Source organism: Rattus rattus, chromosome 5 (assembly GCF_011064425.1).
Source record: "Rattus rattus isolate New Zealand chromosome 5, Rrattus_CSIRO_v1, whole genome shotgun sequence".
In the NCBI taxonomy this organism is placed as follows: domain Eukaryota; kingdom Metazoa; phylum Chordata; class Mammalia; order Rodentia; family Muridae; genus Rattus; species Rattus rattus.
The window spans coordinates 2,514,328-2,535,786 of NC_046158.1; the positions used below are offsets into that span (position 1 = coordinate 2,514,328).

General features: G+C 46.0%; 1 protein-coding gene across 6 annotated transcripts in view; it reads left to right on the forward strand.

Moving 5' to 3' along the window:
- Positions 1-21,459, forward strand: part of Garnl3 (GTPase activating Rap/RanGAP domain like 3) — a 140,690-nt gene that overhangs the window by 9,872 nt on the left and 109,359 nt on the right. For 4 of the 6 annotated variants that reach the window (XM_032902709.1, XM_032902711.1, XM_032902710.1 and 1 more), the window contains exon 2: positions 11,139-11,309. In XM_032902709.1, the coding sequence (XP_032758600.1) occupies positions 11,167-11,309 (143 nt within the window). In that variant the 5' untranslated portion in view covers positions 11,139-11,166. Of the gene's footprint in view, positions 1-11,138; positions 11,314-21,459 lie in introns of those variants that run through there. The other 2 variants (XM_032902714.1, XM_032902712.1) reach the window with 2 other exon arrangements.

Sequence of the window (21,459 nt, forward strand, 5' to 3'; positions counted from 1 at the left end):
GTACATGCTGTGCAGCTGTGAGGACCCACATTTAGCTCTCTAGTCCTCCAGGGGGTGTGCTGACCTACCTCCAACCCAGAAGAGGCTGGCTCACCCAGCTAGCCAAATCGTCAACCCCTGGGTCCTATGGAGAGACCCTGCCTCAATATGTAAGGTGGAGAGCAATCAAAGGCATCCAACATCACTCGACCTCCACATCCACGCATGTATGCACACACCTATGCACATGTGTGCACCCCACAAATGCAGACAATATACTCATATGCACCACATGTATGCAATTAATATACACACATAAGTAAAAAGTCATAGTTTATGTAAAGAGGAGTGTTATTGGTTTTTTTTTTTTAATCAAATCAAATCATCCAAGAAGTAACCACTAGGTCCGACCTCTTGCAAGTCATTGCTGGCCTTTGACAAGACTGTTTTTGGAATAAGGGGGAAATAATGACAGGAGATGATTGGAAACAACCACTGGTCACTTCTGCAGGAGTAGCAGGGTGTGTTAGAAAAAACTCATGGTTTATTTATGTTGACTTTTTTTTTTTCTTTTGTAAAGATGTTTATACTGGACAAAACCTATCCAGTAAAGGAAAAAAGATTTTGAAATGGGAAAGTGTTTCATCTGTTAAAAAGAAAGAAAGAAAGAAAGAAAGAAAGAAAAAGAAAGAAAGAAAGAAAGAAAAAACAAAAGAGATAAAAGAAAAATTTACAAAGGAGATAATGGTGGCCTTTCCTGAAAAGTGAATGGGGCCAACTGGGTGTGTGGCCCTGAGCTCTATCTACCATCACAGTGGACATGAGGTTAATAAAGCAGAATGAACTTGGTGTATGAAGGGTTCCCTAACACCCAGTGCCTACCCCACCTCCAAGCTAGAGTGGCTTTAAGATGTGGTTCAGTTGTTGGCCATGTTAGTGCATGGCCAGCTAGACTCAGATTTTTCAGCCATTTTACCTTCTCAGCACACTTTAGGATCACACAGTTTTCAATAGATGACTTAACACATTGTCAGGCAAGTTGTCAACATCGAGAACAAAGTGTGTGCCCTCACGGTGACCTGGAAAGTCTGTCTGTGTACTGTGGTCTGCTCGTCGTAGCACTTCTTCGTGCTAGGGAAGTACTTAGTGCATGAAGTAAAGTTTCTCTTCTACTCCAGGGCTGCACTCCTATGTGTTCCAATAGAAGTGCACTGCCTCTTTCTGCTGCTCATGGAATTTGAACATTGTTCCAATTAGAAGAAATCTGAACCCTGTCCTACGCCACATAGAGTTCCGTCTGTTATTAAGCCAATTTGACAAACTGTAACAATCCAATCAGACAAACACTCGAAAGGCCAAAGGAACAGTAATCTGTTACAGATAACAGAATCCACTCTTCTCAACATAACAGAAGGGGTTACTAGGGACACAAACAATGAACTGTTTATAATGTCCTGGAAGAAGCAGAGGGCTGATTAGTTTGTACTCTCTTAGTGATTTGCAGTCATCAGGAAAGAAAGGTTCCACTTCATGACAAGAAACCAGTAGGGAAGGAACCTGGGGCTAGAGGGCAAGATAGAAAGTTCTCCAAGAATGTATAAGCTTCTGGATTTGAATTCCTAACGCCAGAGACACTGAGTGGCATAGAAAGCTAAATCAGTCCAGGGACTAAGCCACTACCCAAAGACTATACATGGACTGACCCTGGACTCTGACCTCGTAGGTTGCAATGAATATCCTAGTAAGAGCACCAGTGGAAGGGAAGCCCTGGGTCCCTAAGACTGAACCCCTAGTGAACTAGACTGTTGGGGAGAGGGCAGCAATGGGGGAGGGTTGGGAGGGGAACACCCATAAGGAAGGGAGGGGGAGGGGATGTTTGCCCGAAACCGGAAAGGGAATAACATCAAATGTATATAAGAAATACTCAATTAATAATAATAAAAAAAAAAAAAAAAAAAAGATTAGGGTTAGATGTAAAAAAAAAAAAAAAAAAGAAAGCTAAATCAGAGGTTGGAAACTTCTGTTACTGCTGTCACTAACTGCAGAGCCTCACTGCCTTAGTCTCTACCATTGTTACCGCGGCTTCAGAAAACTGGAATTGAAAGGCAGCCAAGTTCTTATCCACAGAACCCCTTTGCCCTCTGCAGAGCAGAATGATGCCTGTCTCTCTCCTCCTGTCTGGCTTCATTTCAGAGGCTCTCTGAAACACCTCTGATCGGTAGAATCTAAATCATGCCTGAACTCTCAGCACAGCAAAACGACATTGCAGTTTGAACTCTTGCAATGTGAGGAAGAGGGCATGGAGCGAGTCCTGTCACAGTGTGTTGGGGGCAGCATCTCTCTTTGGCCAGTTGTACCCCTGTTTCAGATGTAACTGAGTTGGGCTCTGTAGGCATAAAAAGTGATGGCATAGCCCAGATGGAACTGAGCACATGAGTGCCTGCCTTGATTTTTGACCAGAGAGAGGGGCTGCCAGGCAGTAAGTATATCCTCACGTCTCTTCCACTCAAGCCTGGGTCAATGTGCCATAGGTGCAGCCTGCTCAGTCCTCACAAAGCAGCTCCCTGTCAAGAGACTAATGAGATAGTGGGGCCACCTGATCCAAAGGCATGGCTAGTCAAAGAGTTTTGAAAGGCCCAAGCTTCCTGGCATGTTTTCCCTCCTCAAACGGAATATTCTGTGCTCCTGGCATCTACTTAGGCATTGATTCATTGGACAAATTGGTCACACAGTCCCTCTGTGTGCTGGGTGTGTGGGAATGCTGTGAACAGGCAGATAGGGTTCCTTCCTTTATGGAGCTGACATCCTAGTAGCATGAGATAGACCACATGCCGGTAAGCCAATGTCTGAGCAGGACAGTTCACCATCATGAAGTATAAAAAGTCTCTGAGATAATGAGTGGAAGGATTTGACTGGGGTGCTTCATCCACTGCTGCAGCTCCTTAGGGAATACTGCTCACTTGATGGCTGTCAGCCCAGACATCCAAAGCTTGGTTTGAAGATGGGAACAAATCCTGATTGATATGCAGTAAGGTTTTCCTCAGTAAATGGTCAGTACAAGTAGTGTGTGAGATCACAGATGCTTGCGGGTGGGTGTGCCTCCCTATAGTTCCTCAGGCTCTGTCTTAGTGTTCTCTGGTGTCACAGATCTTATGGAATGTTCCTCTATATTGAGGGAATTTATTGTGAAGACTTGCAGTCTGCAGTCCACCTAACCCAACAGTGGGCAGCTGTGGATGGGAAGTCCAAGAATCTAGTAGTTACTCAGTCCCAAAAGGCTGGTTGTTTAGCTGGTCTTCTGTAGAAAAGTAGATTCCAACAGATGTGCTGGCTAGGAAATGCAAGTAGTAGAAGGAAGAATCTTCTTTCTTCAATGTCCTTATGTAGGCCTCCAGCAGAAGGCGTGGCCCAGATTAAAGGTGTGTACCACCACACCTGGATCTAAAACTTGCTCTGTTCCAGGCTGACCTTGAACTCCGAGATTTTCTTGGGTCAGTCTCCAGGAACTAAAGGGATGTACTACCTCACAGGCTCTTAGTAAAGCATAGCTGACAACCAGTGATGAGCGTGGCGAGACACGTGCCCGAGCTGAGGTTGAGCTTCCTGGTCTATGCTGTCATGCCTGCCTCCTGCCAGTGCAGTTGCCTTCTGTGCCGCAGTTATGGTTTTCTGTGATGTCAAACTGTCTGCATCATGAGGTCTTAGCAGGCCGGGCCATGCCTGTCTAGCTGTGAATACTATCTGAATGAAGAGAACAGTCCACAATATCACTGAATAAATGGTGGGTAGGTTTGAAAATAGCACATCTGACCCTCTGTCTGGCTTTCTATTGGTTTCCTCCTTCCTACACACAGAAGGCAGCCAGCCCCATCTCAGAGCATCTCTGGAGATTTTCCATAACTGGTGGGTCCTTTTTTGGGTGGATTCACATGAACGTTTACTCACAACCTCTCAAGAAGTTCAGATCTAAGCTGTGCTTATCATTCACTCAGCTTTTTCTCAGGTGAATACTTCTTCTCATTAGCCAGGCAGGCAGTATAAAGAAGATGCCACCTGCCAGTCTTTCCCAAGCCACCTGCCAGTCCTTGTCCCTTTAAGGCAAATGTGAGCAGGTTAGGTCTGAAAAGCACTCTTGCTTATTTTCCTCACATTACGCAAGATGGGAAATTTCCTTGTCTCTTTCCCTGTGTCCACACATACCAGCAAACCTCCAGAGTTGCAGTGTGGACTTTGGCCATTTGCTTACTTTTGATACATTTTTCTCTTATTGAACAAGTTTGCCTATTTCTGTGAGTTCTTCCCATTCCCTGAGAAGTCCTTCGAGTGAATATTTTACATAGACAATAAAGACAAACTATGCTCCAGGGATAAGGAAACCTACTTTTTAAAATTAAAAAGTTATGAAAAAAATGAATGAGTAGATGAAAATGAACAGTGACAAGACAGAATCCAAATGGTGTGGAAGAGAATCGAAGCACAAAGGTGGGTAAAGTTAGGTCAAAATGGAAATGGTGGCTTTCAAAGAGATACTATTCTCAAGTCTTTAAAGTAAAACCTAGAAAAAAAAGCTAGAAAGTAGTGTGTTGAAATGTTCCCAATACTATAAAATTAAGAAGCTAAGAGAATATCCATGTAGCATTTTCTCTCTTTCTGTAACAGTCCATGTCTGGTCCATATCTGTATTGATGTCTAAAATCTTGTAAATAAATACAGTAGTCCCGTTATATTGGGGAGCCCCTGCATTTTTGGTCAAGTGAAAGATCAGAGATTCCACTAAGGAAACCAAACTGTTAGCTAAAGAGAATGCCATCAGTCCTCTCAGTCTTTCAAGCGGCCGTAGAACCTTCTACATTTCTGTGTTCTCCACGTCTTCCTCTACCTTCTCAACACATCTCCACCATCCACAGGGCACCCCCTCGCACCTGCAGCTGCCCTGCCTACTTGCCAGAGAGCTCTGAGCACTGGGGTGTTACATCACTGCCCTGGCTAGTTTTATGTCAACTTGACACAAGCTAGAGTCATTAGGGAAAAGAGATTTTCAATTGAGAAAATGCTTGCATAAGAGTGCCTGGAGGCAAGTTTGTAGTGGGTTTTTTAAATTGGTGATTGATGTAGGAAGGTCTACACTTGAGGCAGTGTCCTAGATCACACTGGCTGGGCAGGTGATCTAGGAGTGTGTAATAAAGCAGGCTACGCAAGACAGAAAGCAGCACTCCCCCAAGGCCTCTGTGGATCAGTTCTTGCCTTGATTCCTGCCTTGGGTGATGGATTATAAACTATAAGATGAAATAAACCCTTTACTTCCCAAGTTGTTTTTGGTCATTGTGTTTGACACAGAATTAAGAGCATCAATAGGTACAGAAATTGGTACCAGGAGTAGAGCATTGATATAACAGAATGACAGCGTTTCAGGGAGGAACTAGAAAGGCTAGAAGTTTGGGCTGGGAAAGCCATTGAGTGTTCAGAGCTAAATGAACCTCTGTAGAAACTTAAAAGATAATGCTGAGAGATACAGATGTTAGAGACCTTGCTGTGAAAGTTCAGAGGGAAGTTGAAGAGTTGCTTAAAGACTATAGGAACCATTTGATATTTTGTCTAAGAAACTATGGCGTCCAGTTAGCTGGAGCTTAAGAGTCCACCGTAGTTAACGAGAGCCGAGCACAGTTGACGTGAAACCTTTGCTTTATGGGTTAGCTGGAGCTGAGAAACCAGCGGTGATTAGAAAGTGACCAGCACCATCTAGGATTGTAAATTTAGGAACATTTGTGGTCCAGACAGGACAGGGCTGCATCTCATGCTGACAGCCAGACTTGGTAATGTGTAAGAGTCTCTCAGCTGATACTGTTTTTAAAGGCATGAAAGGGACATGGAGAGCAGCTGAAACTTAGTGCTGAGAGAGGCCATTGGTGAAACTATGGCCTCAGCTACAGCCGGAGCCCCAGAATTGATAGTCATGGGCAGAAGTTGGAGCTTGGCATCATGTACCAGGCTTAGAGTCCCTTACAAGAGCCCGGGAGGGGCTACTGATGGAAATGCAGCCTAATTGCTTCAGAGCTAGAGACATGGAGTTTTACAGAGGACGTTGGTAGCCCAGAGGATCCTGAGTGAGTCCCAGACCTCAAACACTGATATTCACACTGTTGAAGATTATGACTGCCCTGTTTCTTCACCCTGGAATAAGAAGGTAATTAACTTTTTTTTTTTTGTACTGGATCCCACAATTAAGAGATTTTGGAGAGAGTCTGGAGTTTTGGAGAGATTTTAGAGAGTTTAAAGAGACTATGGGTATTTTAGAGATGCCTGAACTTTGAAAGCCTGGCTATTTTAGGAGGCTGAACTTTAAAGTATCTGTTTTGTTCTGCTTTGTCTCGTTTCTGGCATGGCCTCACTATGTAGCTCTGCTGCCCTGAAACACTCTGTAGACCAGGCTGCCTCACACTCACAGAGATCCTGCCTGCCTCTGCCTCCAAAGTGCTAGGATTAAAGGCATATGCCACTACGCCTGGTTAAAGTATTAAGAATTTAAAGACTGTGAGACTTTTAAAGTTATATATGTTTGCATTGTGATGTTATTATGAGGTCTTCGGGATTAGCCTTTAGAAAAGGTAATTGTTTAATAATGCATTGGTATGTCAGGTTAGCAAGAGGCTCTTATCCTCTCTAGTTTTATGTCAACTCGACACAAGCTAGAGTCGTTTGGGTAGAGAAAATGCCTCTAAGATTTCCCTGGAGTCAAGTTTGCAGTGCAAGTTCATAATTAGTGATTGATATGGGAAGTTCCAGCCATTGTGGGTAGTCATCCCTGGGCTGGTAGTCCTGAGTGCTATAAGAAAGCAGGCTGAGCAAGCCAATAAGCAGCACTCGTCCATGGCCTCTGCATCAGCTCCAGGCTGCACTTCTGCCCTGACTTCCCTGGACGATGGGCTGTAGCCTGTAAGAAGGAGTAAACACTTCCCTCCCCAGGTTGCTTTTGCTAAGAGTGTTCTGTCACAGCTGCAGAAACCCTAATAAGACAGTGGTCCTCAGCCGAGGACTGATGCTGCAGGATAACGATCACCCAGCTCCTTACCTCAGAGAAAACTCGAGGGCACCATTTCTCCTTGAGCAGCACTGTCTGAAACAGAAAATGAGTCACATGGAATTTTACATTTTCTACTAGCCACATTAAAAAGAATCCCAGGGCTGGGGAAATGGCTCAGCCAAGAAAGTATTTGCTATGCGAAACTGAGGACCTGAGGTCAGATTTCCAGTAGGCATGTAAGAAGCCTGGGGGACACGGCAGGGCATACCTGTAATCCTGTCTCTGAGAGGTAGACCCAGGATGACTCCGGGGCTTTTTGACTATCTAGTCTTGCCAGATCAACTGAGGTCCAGGTCAAGTGAGAGATTCTGTCTCAAAACATAAAATAGAATGCAACAGACATCCAGTGTTAACCTCTGGGCTGCACGTGTCCACACAGAGGGCTGCATATGTAACACAGAATTCAACATGTAATCAGTGTAAGAAATTATCAGTGAGATGTTTGGTGAGTGTCAGTTGTACTAAGTCTTCCAGAAGCACTCAATGCAGCCCCCATTGGCCTGTCTCCATTTCAACTGTTTAGTAGCCAGATGTGGTCAAGTGGCCACCAAGATGAGCAACACAGCTTTAGCCAGCTGTCCCTTTATAGGACTGTGCTTGAATGTGAAGCCTCGCTCAGCTTCCTGCTGCTCCTCCAACCCTTGTTGGACTTGGAGGGCATGTTCTCAGCCTTTTGCATGCAAGTTTGATCTTCATAATCGAAAGAAATCTCATGTGAAAAGAAAGTGTGCTGCTTGTTTTGAAGCTATGCCTGTTTGTTTGTTTGTTTGTTGGTTATTGTTTTAATGCTGGAGCAACAACAAACTCCGGTGGCACTGAGCCTCGGAGGCAGGGCTGCTCAGAGAATGGCCGGCTGAACAAGCATGAGGACCCGAGTTCACATTTGCAGCATTCATTACAGTGCATGGCTGTAATCCCAGCACTGGGAGGCAGAAGTGGGAGGACCCTTGGATCTTCCTGGCCATCTAGTGTAGGCATTCAGTGAGCTCCAGTCTCAGTAAGAGACCCTGTCTTGAAGCATACAATGTAGGGACTAGAGACATAGATCAGCAGTTAAGAGTGTTTACTGGTTTTGCAGAGGACCTGGGTTTGGTTCCCAGCATCTAGCACATGGCGGCTCACAAATGCAGTCACCAGTCACACACATGGTGCCCAAAAAATACGTGCAGGCAACTCATATATAAGTAACTCTTGAAAGGGGGCATACAGAGCAACTGAGGAAGATAACTGATGTCAGCCTCTGACTTCCACACAGTCCTGTACACATGTAAATGCATACACACACACACACACACACACACACACACACACACACACACACACACACACGTACACATGCACGAGAGCTGTTCCTGTACCAGGATAGCTCTTTCCCTTTTGTCCCAGGTGAGAGGTATGAGCCTTTGAGTCTGCTTAGCTGCTGTAGGGTAAACGGGAGGCGAGTGGACTTGTCGGTCAGTTGTACAGCAGGCGGCTTCTCTAACCCAGAAAAGGTGATGGGGAGAGCTGGGTCACCTCTTACAAAGAAGGAACACCAGAGACTCTTAGCAAGAGAATGGTCTAAGGGACAGGAGGGACACAGGTAGATGTGGATTCCTTCTGCATTAGGCATAGAACGGCTTTTTTTAAAAAGCGTGTTTCAGTCTGGGGCCTTAGCACCTTCTGGAGCAGCTCAGAGTGGACAATGCCTGTCTGATTCCAAATACCCAGAGGCATGTAGCTCCCTGTGTAGACCCCCTCACAGGTGGCACTGCCCTGACCCTTAAGTCTTCCTGCCTGCTCCCTTGTCACAATCTTTCCAGAAAAATCCAGTTTAAAAAGTGCTTCTTGACTAAATGCTATTATATATTGTTTTTTTCCCCCGACAGAAGTTGGTTCCAGGGACTGGGGTGTTGCTGTGACAGGCCTGACCATGCTTTTGTTTGGAGGAATGTGGATTTTTGAACTTTGGATTGGGAAAGTAATGGAGTATTTTACATGGGACTTAATGGGCCATCCTAGTGAGAGCATGAAAGACAGTGGTTCTGAGAACTGTGGAGGTGGCTTAATAGGTTTCAGAGGAAAGGACTTAGTACATTGCCTAAAGATAATCCTTGTGATACTTTGATGAAGAATGTGGCTGCTTTTGCCCTTATCCAAAAAGTTTTTCCTGAAGCTAAAGTGAAGAGCCTGATTAACTGCATTGGCAAAGGAAATTCTAAAATAGCCTAGAGTGTACTCTGTCCATAGTAACATGTTTTAGCAAACTGAGTGAGAAAAATACAAAATGTATGGTTCAAGGATTAAAGGGGCATCAGGAAGCAGAATGGAGCCAAATTTTACGTTCAAGGAGAGAAACAGATTAAAGATATTAAATGGAATTACCTCAGGGCAAGATGTCACCCAGCTAAACTTCCATCTTGTGAAAGGGGATTTTAAAAAAGTTTAGGTCCGGGAGTCACATTACTTTACTCCTAGTAGAAGGAGCCTAGCATTCGGGGGACAGAGGCATGCAGATCTCTGAGTTCAAGGTCCCTGAGGCCAGGTGTGTGGCAGGGTGGTCCTGCTTGGAGGTCTAGAGGGGCCATTGTATAAAGTTGTAAAGGTGAAACCTGGATTACCTTGGAGACCCCAAGAGGTTAAGGATGCTAGAGCCTTGGTATACCTGTAGGAAAAAGTGGCTGACAGGTATTGGAAACAGCCCAAGAGAAAGAATTGTGTTCAGCCAATGAAGAGGAAAGGAGTTAGAGATCTGAAGAGCACTTTGACACCAGACATGGAGATTTACCCAGTATTTCCTTACTGTGCTTCCATTACGTTTTATAATGGTAATGTATGCCCTGTGCCATGGCATGTTAGAAGTATATGATCTGCCTTTTGATTTTCCTTTATAGGGAATTACAGTTTAGAGATTGCATGAATCTCAGAAGAGACTTTGAACTTTAGATTCTTAAACGTTGTTGAGACTGTGATAGACTGTGGGGACTGAAGTTGGAATAAATGCATTTTGCATTATGCTATGACTACAAGCCTTTGGGAGTGGATGTTTGAACGTGCATTTGAATGGGTATGGCTCTCATAGACTCATGTGTTTGAATGCTTGGCCCATAGGGAGTGGCACTATTAGGAGGTGTGGCCTTATTGGAGTAGGTGTGACCTTGTTGGAGGAAATGTGTTACTGTGGAGGCAGACTTAGAGGTCTCCTATGCTCAAACTCTGCTCAGTGTGACCTTGTTGGAGGAAATGTGTTACTGTGGAGGCAGACTTTCTTTTATAAGAGTTGTCATGGTCATGGTGTCTAGGAGGGGGACTGCATGGTGATACTTTTCTTTCTGGAAGAATTCTGAGATTATGCAAGGGGTGTGTGTGTGTGTGTGTGTGTGTGTGTGTGTGTGTGTGTGTGTATACATACCTCTGAGCTTGCTCTCCTAAGCCAACCAGGATTCACTTATGAGGGCCCAACCAACATCAGTGACCTCATCTAATCCTAACCACTTCCCAAAAGTTCTGCCTTTGCATGCTATAATTAGAATGTCTCACAGTGGGGATTCAATTCTTTTTCTTTTTTTTTAAAGAAGATACTTCACTTTTTCTTAAAATATGAGTACACTATAGCTGTCTTCAGACACATTAGAAGAGGGCATCGGATCCCATACAGATGGTTGTGAGCCACCATGTGGTTGCTGGGATTTGAACTCAACACCTCTAGAAGAGCAGTCAGTGCTCTTAACCGCTGAGTGGTCTCACCAGCCCAGCGATTAAATTCTTAATACTCACAGTGGGGATTAAATTTCAATGTACTAACCCTTCAAGGACACTCAGATCATATCCAAATCATAGGAAGATCCTTTTGACTTATCTTTATGGCTGATGTGATTATAGTTGAGGGGTGTGTTGGGATTTGGACTGATCCCAAGCAGTTCCTCCTTACACAGTTGGCTGAGAAACACTACAAACAGGTCATGATGTAGCCTTGCTTGACACCTGAGCGTTTACTGTGCCTTAGTGTCCTCCTGAACCAATAGGCCATTGTCCTTGGGCTGTGGTGAGGCTACCCTCTTCTCTGATAATCAGCACCATAACTCTCTCCTTCTCTCAGCACAGCACCTCAGCCTCCAGGCCCACTGATGGATCCGCTGACCAAGGGGTCCTGTGGGAGTCAGCTGGCACAAACCCTCCTCTGGAAAGCGAAGTCATCTCTCTCTTTCGGCATCCAGCCCCTTCAGACTTGGCCAACAAAGGATCCTGAACTAGAGTCCCAGGTCAACCTGTAAGTAAGTAAAAGAGGAGTGTCTTGCTGTGGCCCTTGTTCGACGTCTCTTTACGTGGGGGAGGGGCCTTGGGAGAATGTTCTGCTTCTGAGATGTCTTCCTTACATATTCGGCAATATTCACTGGGCATCTCCTTTAGCCAAGCCTTGTATCATGCATGATGAGAGTGGCCATCCCTGTTTCTGCCTTAGGGGACTTATAGCTCCTATGCAGATAGTCACTCACATGTGTCGTTGCTAAGGAGAGTTCTGACAGGCTAGGGAAAGTGCCATGACATGGTTGTCTTGATTCAGTAACTATTTAGGAAGTGTTTCTGTGTGTCTGCAGCATCCTGGTGTAGAAGGGAGGTTCTCTTCTCTTCCCATCAATATCAGATTGTGTGTGGAAAGAAAAAAAAAAACCAACTTCAATGCAGAAGAAATATTAATGCTAATGTAAAGTACCTAATGCATCAGGAGACTTTTCAGTGCTTTGGGGTTGTCCCATACCTTTCTGTATGCTCCTGCACCCAAGGCCTTTGTCCTAGGATGTGATAAGATGAAGGTTAGATGAAGGTATCACAGGAAAGGGAAGCTTAGCTCTTCATGGGAATCAGTAATATTGAGGTACAACGATGTGATTGGCTTCAAGACAGAGGAGATGCTTGGTCCGTCCAACATGTAATTGTCAGGTTTGCTGTACCTAGTGTGTTAGGGTGGTCAGAGGCAGGTGGAAGGGCTTGGCTCAGAATCATCCAGAAAGTCTAAGAAACAACTTAGGTCTGAGACCCACCCCCGGGGACTCTGGACCTGGAGGGGATGAAAGGAGCCGTTTTCAGGTGCCTGCCTCCAAGGAGCTCACAACACAACCAAGGGACCAGAGGAACAAGCTGTGGGAGAAACAGAGAAAAGGTTAATGGGGAAGTGAGTGTTGGGGGATGGGGAAGGATGAGTTCAGCGTTGTGGGAGGAGCTCGGTCAGGCGGGAGACGGGCACCGAGACTAATTTGAACATTGGCCAATGCATAGAAAGGCTAACATCCAGGAGAGTGTGTTCCAGCCTTGTCAACAGGTGGGAGATCAGCCATTGTCTGCCTGGCCTGTGCCAGACAGTCACCTGTGGAGAATCTACAGAAGCCCCCACTGTCCCTCCAAAGTTCTGATGTCTAGAATTGGTCACAAGCTCCAGATGCTTCTCATCTCTGACCAACATTGAGATAACTGTAACCATCATGATGAAGTGGGCATAGATCAGTCCTGAAGCCCTCTCTGCCCACTGAGGACTCTAAACCACTGTTAGGCAGTAGAAGCCATTGATAGCTTTGAGAATTTCAGAAGAAATGTGCAAGACAATATGGAAAGAGAACTTCCTGATCACCAGTTCCTAGTGTATCCAAAGGGAAACTGGTTTGAGTCACCACTGCCATTCAAAGCCACTCCCATACCACCCATAATTTACCTCTTCAGCAATTGAAGTGGAATTAAGTTGTACTTTAATACACAGTTCACCCAGGGCCTCAGCTACCAACAGTGTCCAAAGAAATAGGGCTTGGCCTCCTACCCCCATTGTTCTTTAAGGGCAGGGAATTTGGCATGCAGGTTGTAGGCAATCCCAGACTGTCTAGCAATAGCTCAGGTGAGTTGGTTAGCAAGCAGGACCTCCTTTGTAGACTACAAGTTCCAGAGTGCACCATGCAGTAACATATGAAGGGGTGGGTCAAGGCGGCTAGACAGTCAGAAAACTAAATGAAATAGCCGCCCAAGCTGGTGGACTTGGGGAGTGAGGGGTGAGAGGTGAGGGAGGGAGGGCTGGCTAATATGGTAAGGGGCAGGGCCTATTTGGAGGTGAGATGTTGGCTGCCACCTGGTGGACCACATTGCTAGTAGGGTGGCTGGATTCCTCTAGGAAGGATTGACCTCACAAGTGTTTTAGAGGAATTAGGATGGACCTGAGTATGCATGGGTAGCAAGGAGGTGAGCCTCAGAGTTCTGACTGTGGCCTCAGGACCCCGAGACATGACAACACAAAGCCTAAGATCGAGCCAAGGCAAGAGCGTGAGGCAAGTGCTATGAAGCTGAAGAGGTTACATGCATATATAGACTGAGCCTACTTAGGGAAGACTTGGGAATGCGGAATGGACCTTAAAAAGCAGTGGGACCCCCCATTTTCTCTCTTCAGTAGATTTAAATAAGCAGAGTTGTATAGGTGTGTCCTAGGAGCAAGGTCAGCATGGGCAAGGCTTGGGCAGGATGGTATTGGAGTGTGTTTGAGGAATGACGTGTTCTGCTAGCTTGGTTGTCAAAAAGTAATCGGAATCTGCAGAGTCAGAGCAGAGACTCACTGGGAGATGGTGACTGAGTTTTAGGAGCACTGTGAGGCTCTGAGTGGGTCATGAGGAGAGCAAGGGATTGTTTAAGGGGTGTGTGTGTGTGTGTGTGTGTGTGTGTGTGTGTGTGTGTGTGTGCGTGTGTGTGTGTGTGTGTGTGTGTACTAGTCACATCCCAAGTGTGTTCAAAGAGGAAGTCGGCGGCTGGTAAAAGATGGACTTGAGGGGGCTGTCAGCTAGTTTAAGTCACAGAAACTCAACTCAGATTCGCTTAAGCAGGAAAGGGGGTAGAAAGCTTCATAGAGCCAGGCTGGTGACAGCAGCGGGTCTGGCTTCTGGCATGACAAGATGCAAGGCCTGCAGTGCTGTTGTCAGATGGCTTTCCTTTACTCTCACACCCCTGCCTCCACCTCTCACCCCAGCTCTGCCTCCTCTACCCATGCGTGCTCCCCTGACACGGGCCATGTGACCCCAGGCAGCCCAGATTATCTTTATAGCTTCATGACTCAGGGGACAACACTTCTCTCCAGTTAGAAGACTCTGGGGAAGGGCTCTAGTTATCCAGCCTGGGTCACAGGTTCTTCCTGGTCTCCCAGGGAGTGTCCCTCATCAAGGGTCAATGTGATAGCCTTGGTAAGCAGAGCAGCCTTGGAGAAGAAAAGGAGTGGCCAGGAGGCAAGAGGACAGGATGCAGCCAGTGGTTAAAGAGACATAGTACGGCTCACCACACACAGAACTGAGGAGGTCTCATCAAAAACAAAGCTCGTGGTATCTGTTTACTGAGAATACCTAGAGGTAGGAGCTGGGAATCTGGGTGAAGGTGACAAGTGCATCAAAAGTCTTAGCAGTGAGAACTGGTTGACTGTGTTGATCAAGAAGCCATGACACGTCTCTGAGAAGCAAGGCATGCTGGGACTGAAGGGTTCTTCACTTTTCTAATCTATGACTAATCAGACCATGAGGTAAAATTTCTTCACAGAGGTGTTATAGCTCAATCTATGGGGAGACAACAAAGGAAACTGTCAGAAGGCTGGCCATTCTGGGCTGTGTTTCCTAAAGTATGTCAGTCACGAGGGAAGAAGTTGGATTGTATGCCCCTCTGTTTGTCTGTCAGGTCGTCTTCCCCACTGGGGTAATGGCACACTTCCAAGAAGTCTGTAATTCAGACTCACTTCTCTCCCAGGACTCAGTGATAGTTTACCTTTGATCTTTTGAGGAAAATTACCATGTATTTACTGATACATATTACTGAGCAATGTTGTTTTTATTGTAGGCATTGAAAAATAGCTTTCAGAAGCTTTGAAAGACCACACATGTTCCTAATGAAAAGCCACTTTGTCTTAAAACACAGTACTGAGTGATAAGAGTGGTTTACAATTAGGTACATTCCATTCCCTTTGTTGTTGTGTTTTTATGGGAAAGGGGATATAGGAGATGGCCCTAAACTGAGTGACTAGACAGAGTCCACGAGAGCCCTCGAGTTGTCCCACCCTCCCTTGGATCTGCTGGTGGTGGTGGGACTTGTACTTGCCTCCTGTTTCCATTTGGGAAAACCCACCTGAGTCTGCTAGAGGTTGGTATAGAGGCCTGTCTATCTGTCCCCTGTGGGAGCTTGGCAGTCATGAGACAACAGCGCTCTTGGCCACCACCCGAGCAACCATCTGTCCCTCTACATGTGCATCTCTCCCCTAGGGTTGATCAGAGTCTGATCTTGAGGAGAAGCAGAAGGAGCCTGTTTGGCTGTAGAACTTGGCCTATTTTTTGCCAGCAAAACACTGACAACAAGGAAATTTGCATTTTTCTACCCACCTGACTCCTGTCACTCCCTTTCTGACTGCAGTCATGGAGAAGAGAAAGGCCAGGGTGGTTTCAAAGTGGCTTTCTCCTGTGTCTTATTCAGTTGACTATCTGTAGTGCCCTGAACATGGGAGGACCCACTAATATTTGTGAGGTGACAGTTAAGAGGAAGCAAAGAGGCCAGTTGAGGAGCTTCATAACAGTACAGGTCTGTGCTGAAGGAAATAAGAGACACAGTGGAATAACAGAGGGAAGGCAAGACACTAGGAGGGACTGCAGGGGTCCACAGGGGTATGCTGAGGCCTCATCCGCAGTAGTGAAATACCAGAAGCCACCAGAAGCCACGTAAGCAGAGTAGTGGCTGGAGAAAATAGGACACTTGGATTCAGTAGAGTACTGCACAGTCATAATAATGCAGGAGCCCTACTGGATTAGCAAAACCCACCAAGGTACACCAAGCCTAACTGCAACAAGGGTGTGAGGAGGGTGGTATGTGCCCTTATGACTTGTTTTCCATGGGAGACGCACCCTAGGACACGTGGGCTCCTGCAGACAGCAAAATCCTTGCATGTATGGGCAGAGTTTGCTTATAAGTTATATACCTCCTCCCCTGTTCATCATGTCATCCCAACACCACTCAGAAACCCTACGTAGATGCTACGTAAATACGTGCTGTATTGTTTAGCGAACAAGAAAGGGGCCGGTGTGTGTTGACTACCGATGCTGAGACAGTTTGGGGTGAGGACGTAGAGACTTTCAGCCCACATTTGTTGAATCCACAGATGTGAACCTGTATGTGCAGAAGCTGGTTGGTAGTGTGCCCCCATTTGTTCTAAGAGGAGGAAAGAGAGGGCTGGCAGAGGGTTAAGTGGGTAAAGCACTTGCCACACAAGTGTAGTTCAGAGGTAAGCATGGTGGCTTGCCTATAATCCCCGTACTCATGAAGTGGAGGCAGAAGATTCCTGGAGCAAACTGGCTAAAATGGCCAAATCAGTGAGCTCTGGGTTCAACTGGCCTTGCCTTGATACATAATATGGAGAGTGGTTGAAGAAGATACCTGATGTCAACCTCTGACCTCTACAGGCATGCCCACACACATGTACTCACATCACATGTGTGCATGCATACACACACATGTGAACTTGTACATGCACCGCACATGCAGAACAAGAGGTGGGAGGACAGGCGGAGTTGCTCAGTAGGTAAAGCTTTTCCTGTGCAAGCCTTGCAGCATGTGGATTCCATCCTCAGGACCCACATAAAAATGGAAGGAGAAAACCAAGTCTACCAAGTTTCATCTGGCCTCAACACACCACCCCTCTCAAACATACCCAAACGCACAGCCATGATAAATTAGAAGGAAAGGGAAGAAGGTGGGTTTGCATTACTCTTCTTTGTGAATATGGACAGCAGTATGTCTGGCAATAAGATGAGAAGCCATTCATGTTGCTGTGAGCAGAGAAAATTGGGGCAGGAGAAGGGAGATTTTTCTGTTTACATCTGTGTGTTGCTGAGATTTGAAGGTGTGTGCCCTGCCGCTTTGAAGAACAAAGTCCATGTACACAGATCCTATCACATGGTCTTGAAGTCAGTGCTGTGGAGGGGACTAGCTAGATCCTGATAGGAAAGGAGAGAGCGATGGCAGGACAGAGGTGGCAGTCTGGCCCATGAGACCAGACAGAGTCTGATTTAGGGTGTGCTATTGTTCAGGGGGGCTGATAGGATATGTGTTGAACTGTGTTTAGCAGTTGAAAGTTATAGATTGCAGATGGAAAGGTCTGAGCTAGGTTTTGCTGTGAGGAGTTAGATTAGCACTGAGGTCACGTGTGCAGGCTCAGGGGTGATGAAGTACCCAGGGAGGGAGGGAGCCTGAAGGGGGAAGGCCAGTCACGGCATGGAGTATAAGACGCTGCTGACTGAAGCCCACAGAGAGGACTCACCCTGTGCTGCTTTGTGTGACCTAAAAACAGGCAAGAAGATGGCCTTGCTCTCTGCGAGGACAGCCTGGCCCCTTTCTGGATGCCCAGAGCTCAGGATTGAGCTCCACAGCCCCTGCAGGAATAACCACCAAAAGCTACCGTCCCTCCCTAAGGAGGTTATGCCACTGCTAAGAACGGCACGCCTGTGACTATTCAAGTCTCGCTCTTTCCAGTTTTATACTCCATAAGGACCGGAAACCCACTTGGGGTGCTCGTCAGTACAGAACCAGAACATCACAAGGACACGGTGTGAATACTGATCACATAGTAGGGTGCCTTTTCATGTCAGTGGCTCCACCCAGAATTCACCTTCACAGTACTCATGTCTGTAAATCCTGCTTTGACCTTAGGGAGTGGCTGGCTTTTTCTTGTAGTCTCTTAGAGTAATGCATGTTCTTAGTTCTAGTAGTTCTGTCTCCTGCATATCTTCTGTGTGATCAATTTATCTGTTTACTCTGAAGAACTCCTCTCAAACACCCTGTGCTGTGAGTTTCCTAGTTTCGTTTTCTTAGGAGAGTCCCTGAGTCAGAGCAGCTTAGAAAGCAAGTGTTATGGAAAGCAATTTAGGCTCATAATGTGATCTGTAAAAGCACCAAGGAAGGGCTGCTTCCCCCACAGTGTAGTCTGGGTGTGCCTGGAGGGCATCTGAGCATAGATCCGCATGGAGTAGATCTAACCCAGTGCACACACTCAAAATACCACACCGAAACCATTTTAAAAGGTAGTCCAGGGCCATCTCTCTCCTCGGTTACTCAAGGCAAGGTTCATGTCAGCTCAACAAACTGTGTTTTTTTTGTTTGTTTGTTTGTTTTTGTTTTTTTTTTTTCCGGAGCTGGGGACCAAACCCAGGGCCTTGCGCTTCCTAGGCAAGCGCTCTGCCACTGAGCTAAATCCCCAACCCCTCAACAAACTATGTTTTAAGACTACACTTTTGACATATTGGTATTGACTACACTTTTGACATATTGGTATTGACGACTAAGGAAGCACAATATGCCACTTTGGCATAAGAAATATTTTGAGCTGAAAGTAACTGAGAAAAAACAAAGGCGGGAGGCTCTCCCTGTCTCTACGGAAAGCAGGGCCTCATCTCCCACTGTGAAACTGCCCCTCCTCTCCCAAACCAAGAGGACAGCTGCCTTCAAATGGAAAATGAAGGCATCTGAGGAATAAACAAGCCTCACTAAAGAGCCCTGCCCACCATCACTTTTCTACACATCCACACAAATCCCTCTCTCCCTCGCTCCTCCCCTCTCTCTTCTCCTCACCACACTATGTTAAAAGTGATAAAAGGTCCCCAGATCTAATTGTTTCTTTGGTCTTCCCTTCCTTCCTTTCAAGTCTCCTTTGTATAAAATTAAAAATGGCTGTGCTTGCCTCTTCTAATCCTGTTACTCTGTCTTTAGACAGTTCAATTTGCAGGCATCAGGTAGTAAGGAGTAAGGAAGGAATAAGTAAGGCATAAGGAGTGAGGAAGAAAATTTTCCTCCCTGACATCTAGGTACTTTTCCAAACGTGTGTGTGTGTGTGTGTGTGTGTGTGTGTGTGTGTGTGTGTGTGTGTGTGTAAATTTTAGCTTTCTCCTACGTTTTCCACAAACCATGACACCACCATAAGTCATCTCATATGCCTCTTCTCATCAAATTCAACAGGATGTACTGTGATAAGCACTTGTTGAATTAGTTCATTGATCAAATCCTGTTGTCACTACTGAAGCCTGTGAAGGGGCTGTTTCTTGCCAAAGGTCATGGCATGAGTTACTTGTGGACTAGACAGAGATAAGTAATTACCAGGCAACGTTTATGAGTATATAACTTCTCTAAATGTGTAGGTATTAGTTCATCTAAGTCTTGTTTCCTAGTTTTGTTCGCATGGCTTTGGAGTTTTCATTAAGCTATAATTTATCTGCATGAAACCCAAGAACCGCTCCCAAGTCAGGGTTTCTGTGTGGCCCTGGCTGTCCTGGAACTTGCTCTGTAGACCAAGCTGGCCTTGAACTCAGAGCTCCACCTCCTGCCTCCCGAGTGCTGAGACTGAAGTGTGCGCCACCACTGCCCAGGAAAAGCACAGGATCATGAAGCAGATCAGTCGGGTTCATTTGGATGGTTGCCCGTCATTGGGTCTCCAGTGTGTCCGCCTCACGTGCAGTGCCTCTTAGGAAAGCTGCTGTCACAACACCAGCTTGGCGAGGGGATATTTGGCCATTGTGGTAGCTCACACTGCATTTTTCTTTGTTCAGTCACACTACTGGTCTGGTATTAGCATCTGAAATGTTTTGTTTTGATTAACCTGAGGCACTTATAATATTTTTATGTCTGATTAAAAAACAAATTTCATGTCTGCACTGTGTAACTCAGCTCACTTTAGCAATCTGTGGGAGTCATGAGCACAGGGGTGGGCTCTCTGAGCCTGACCCAAGAGAGGACTCTGAAATGGTCTGTGTGTTTGTCCTGTCCCAAACTTAGTTATTTCTGCAGTGTGGCTGACCTGTCTCCAGTGTTATTCCCAACCTCCCATGCAGGAGAAACCTCCAGGGCATGGGAACTCCCTGTGTGTGTGTGTGTGTGTGTGTGTGTGTGTGTGTGTGTGTGTGTGTGTGTGTGTGTGTGTGTGTGTATGTGAAAGATTGTCATAGAAGTGACCTTAATTTGTTTTGTGTGACCCCAAAAGACTGACCTGCATGTACACATGCATTCATTGACCCACCCAACCATTATTAAAACAAACAAGCAAACAAAACAAAACCCTATGAAGGGACAATTTGCCAGGTTTATGTCAAATGCTAAGGATTCAGTCTTGAACAGAAGCAACAAGATAGAATTCTGGTGGAGAGACAAATGCTAATCAAATCTCTCTGTGTAATTTCTAGCCTAGGGAAAGGGGTACAGAAAAGGCAAAGTTTGGAGAGGACACCGTAGGCCCTAAGGCAAGAAGAAACTCAGCAAGTTGAAGAAAGAGAGGAAGGCTGTGTGGCTGGAGGAGAGGGGAGCAGAGCCAGACTAGACAGGTGGCCGGGGGCGTCAGTGATGGCGAGGAAGTTTAGGAAAAATGAAAGGGTGTAGATTTAGGACCAGCTGGCGGAAATTAAGCTGCATGTATTTCAACTTGATATAGAGAAAACCTGTTTAACAGGAAGAATGGAGACCCTTGGGGCAGAGTGTGGGTAAGGAGAGCCTTTTGAGGTAGCTGGTAAGGGACATTCAGTCGAAGATACTGGGTTGGACGCCAGATGGTGCCTAAGTCTCTGGACCTGGGAGTCTCTGGAATCCTCCCCGCCTCAAGGAAAGGAGACAGAGAGGGGTGGTTTGTGGGATTTTACAGAGGAAGTGCCTTGTGCTGGCATCCGGTGGGTGAAAAGGGAGCCTGCCAGTGTTGCGCAGGCTGTAATAGCACCGTGGATGGAATATATTTTTGTTAAAGTTGCAGGTGCGTAGATCCCAATCCTGAAGCTGCATATCAAGGAGTTGGCAGTGCAAACTGGGCATTTCTATATTTAGGCAAAAAAATACTCTTAGAGCAAACTTTAAAACTTTCGCAGGGAAAGAGTGAGAGCTCTTGGGGCAGAAAAACTAAGACCATAATGGAGGAGATTAAAAATATCTGGGTTCACTTTTGAGATTTTTTTAAAACCTGATTAATGAAGATACCAAGCACAAATGGAATGGTTTTATTTGGCATCAGTGAGGGACGTCAGGGAAGGAACCTGGAGGCAGGAACCAAAGCAGAAACCATGGAATGCTGTGCTGCTGACTGACTTGCTCACTGAAGGCTCAGCTATCTTTCTCCTACAGCCCAGTCCCTGGCTACAGCCCAGCCCCTGGGGACTGTGCTGCCCATGGCAGGCTAGCCCTGCCCACATCAGTCATCAATGAAGACAGCCTCTTAGAAGGCATGGCCACAGGCCAGTCTCACTGAGGCTATTTCTAGTTGAGGTTTCCCCTTCCTAGGTGACTCTAGATTGTGTCAAATTGACAGTGAAAACCAGGACAGAAGTATTTCCTCAAAGGTTCAGGCAGTTAAAGGAGGTGGTTAGCAGCATAGATGTTGGCTGGTTATAGTTTTTATATTA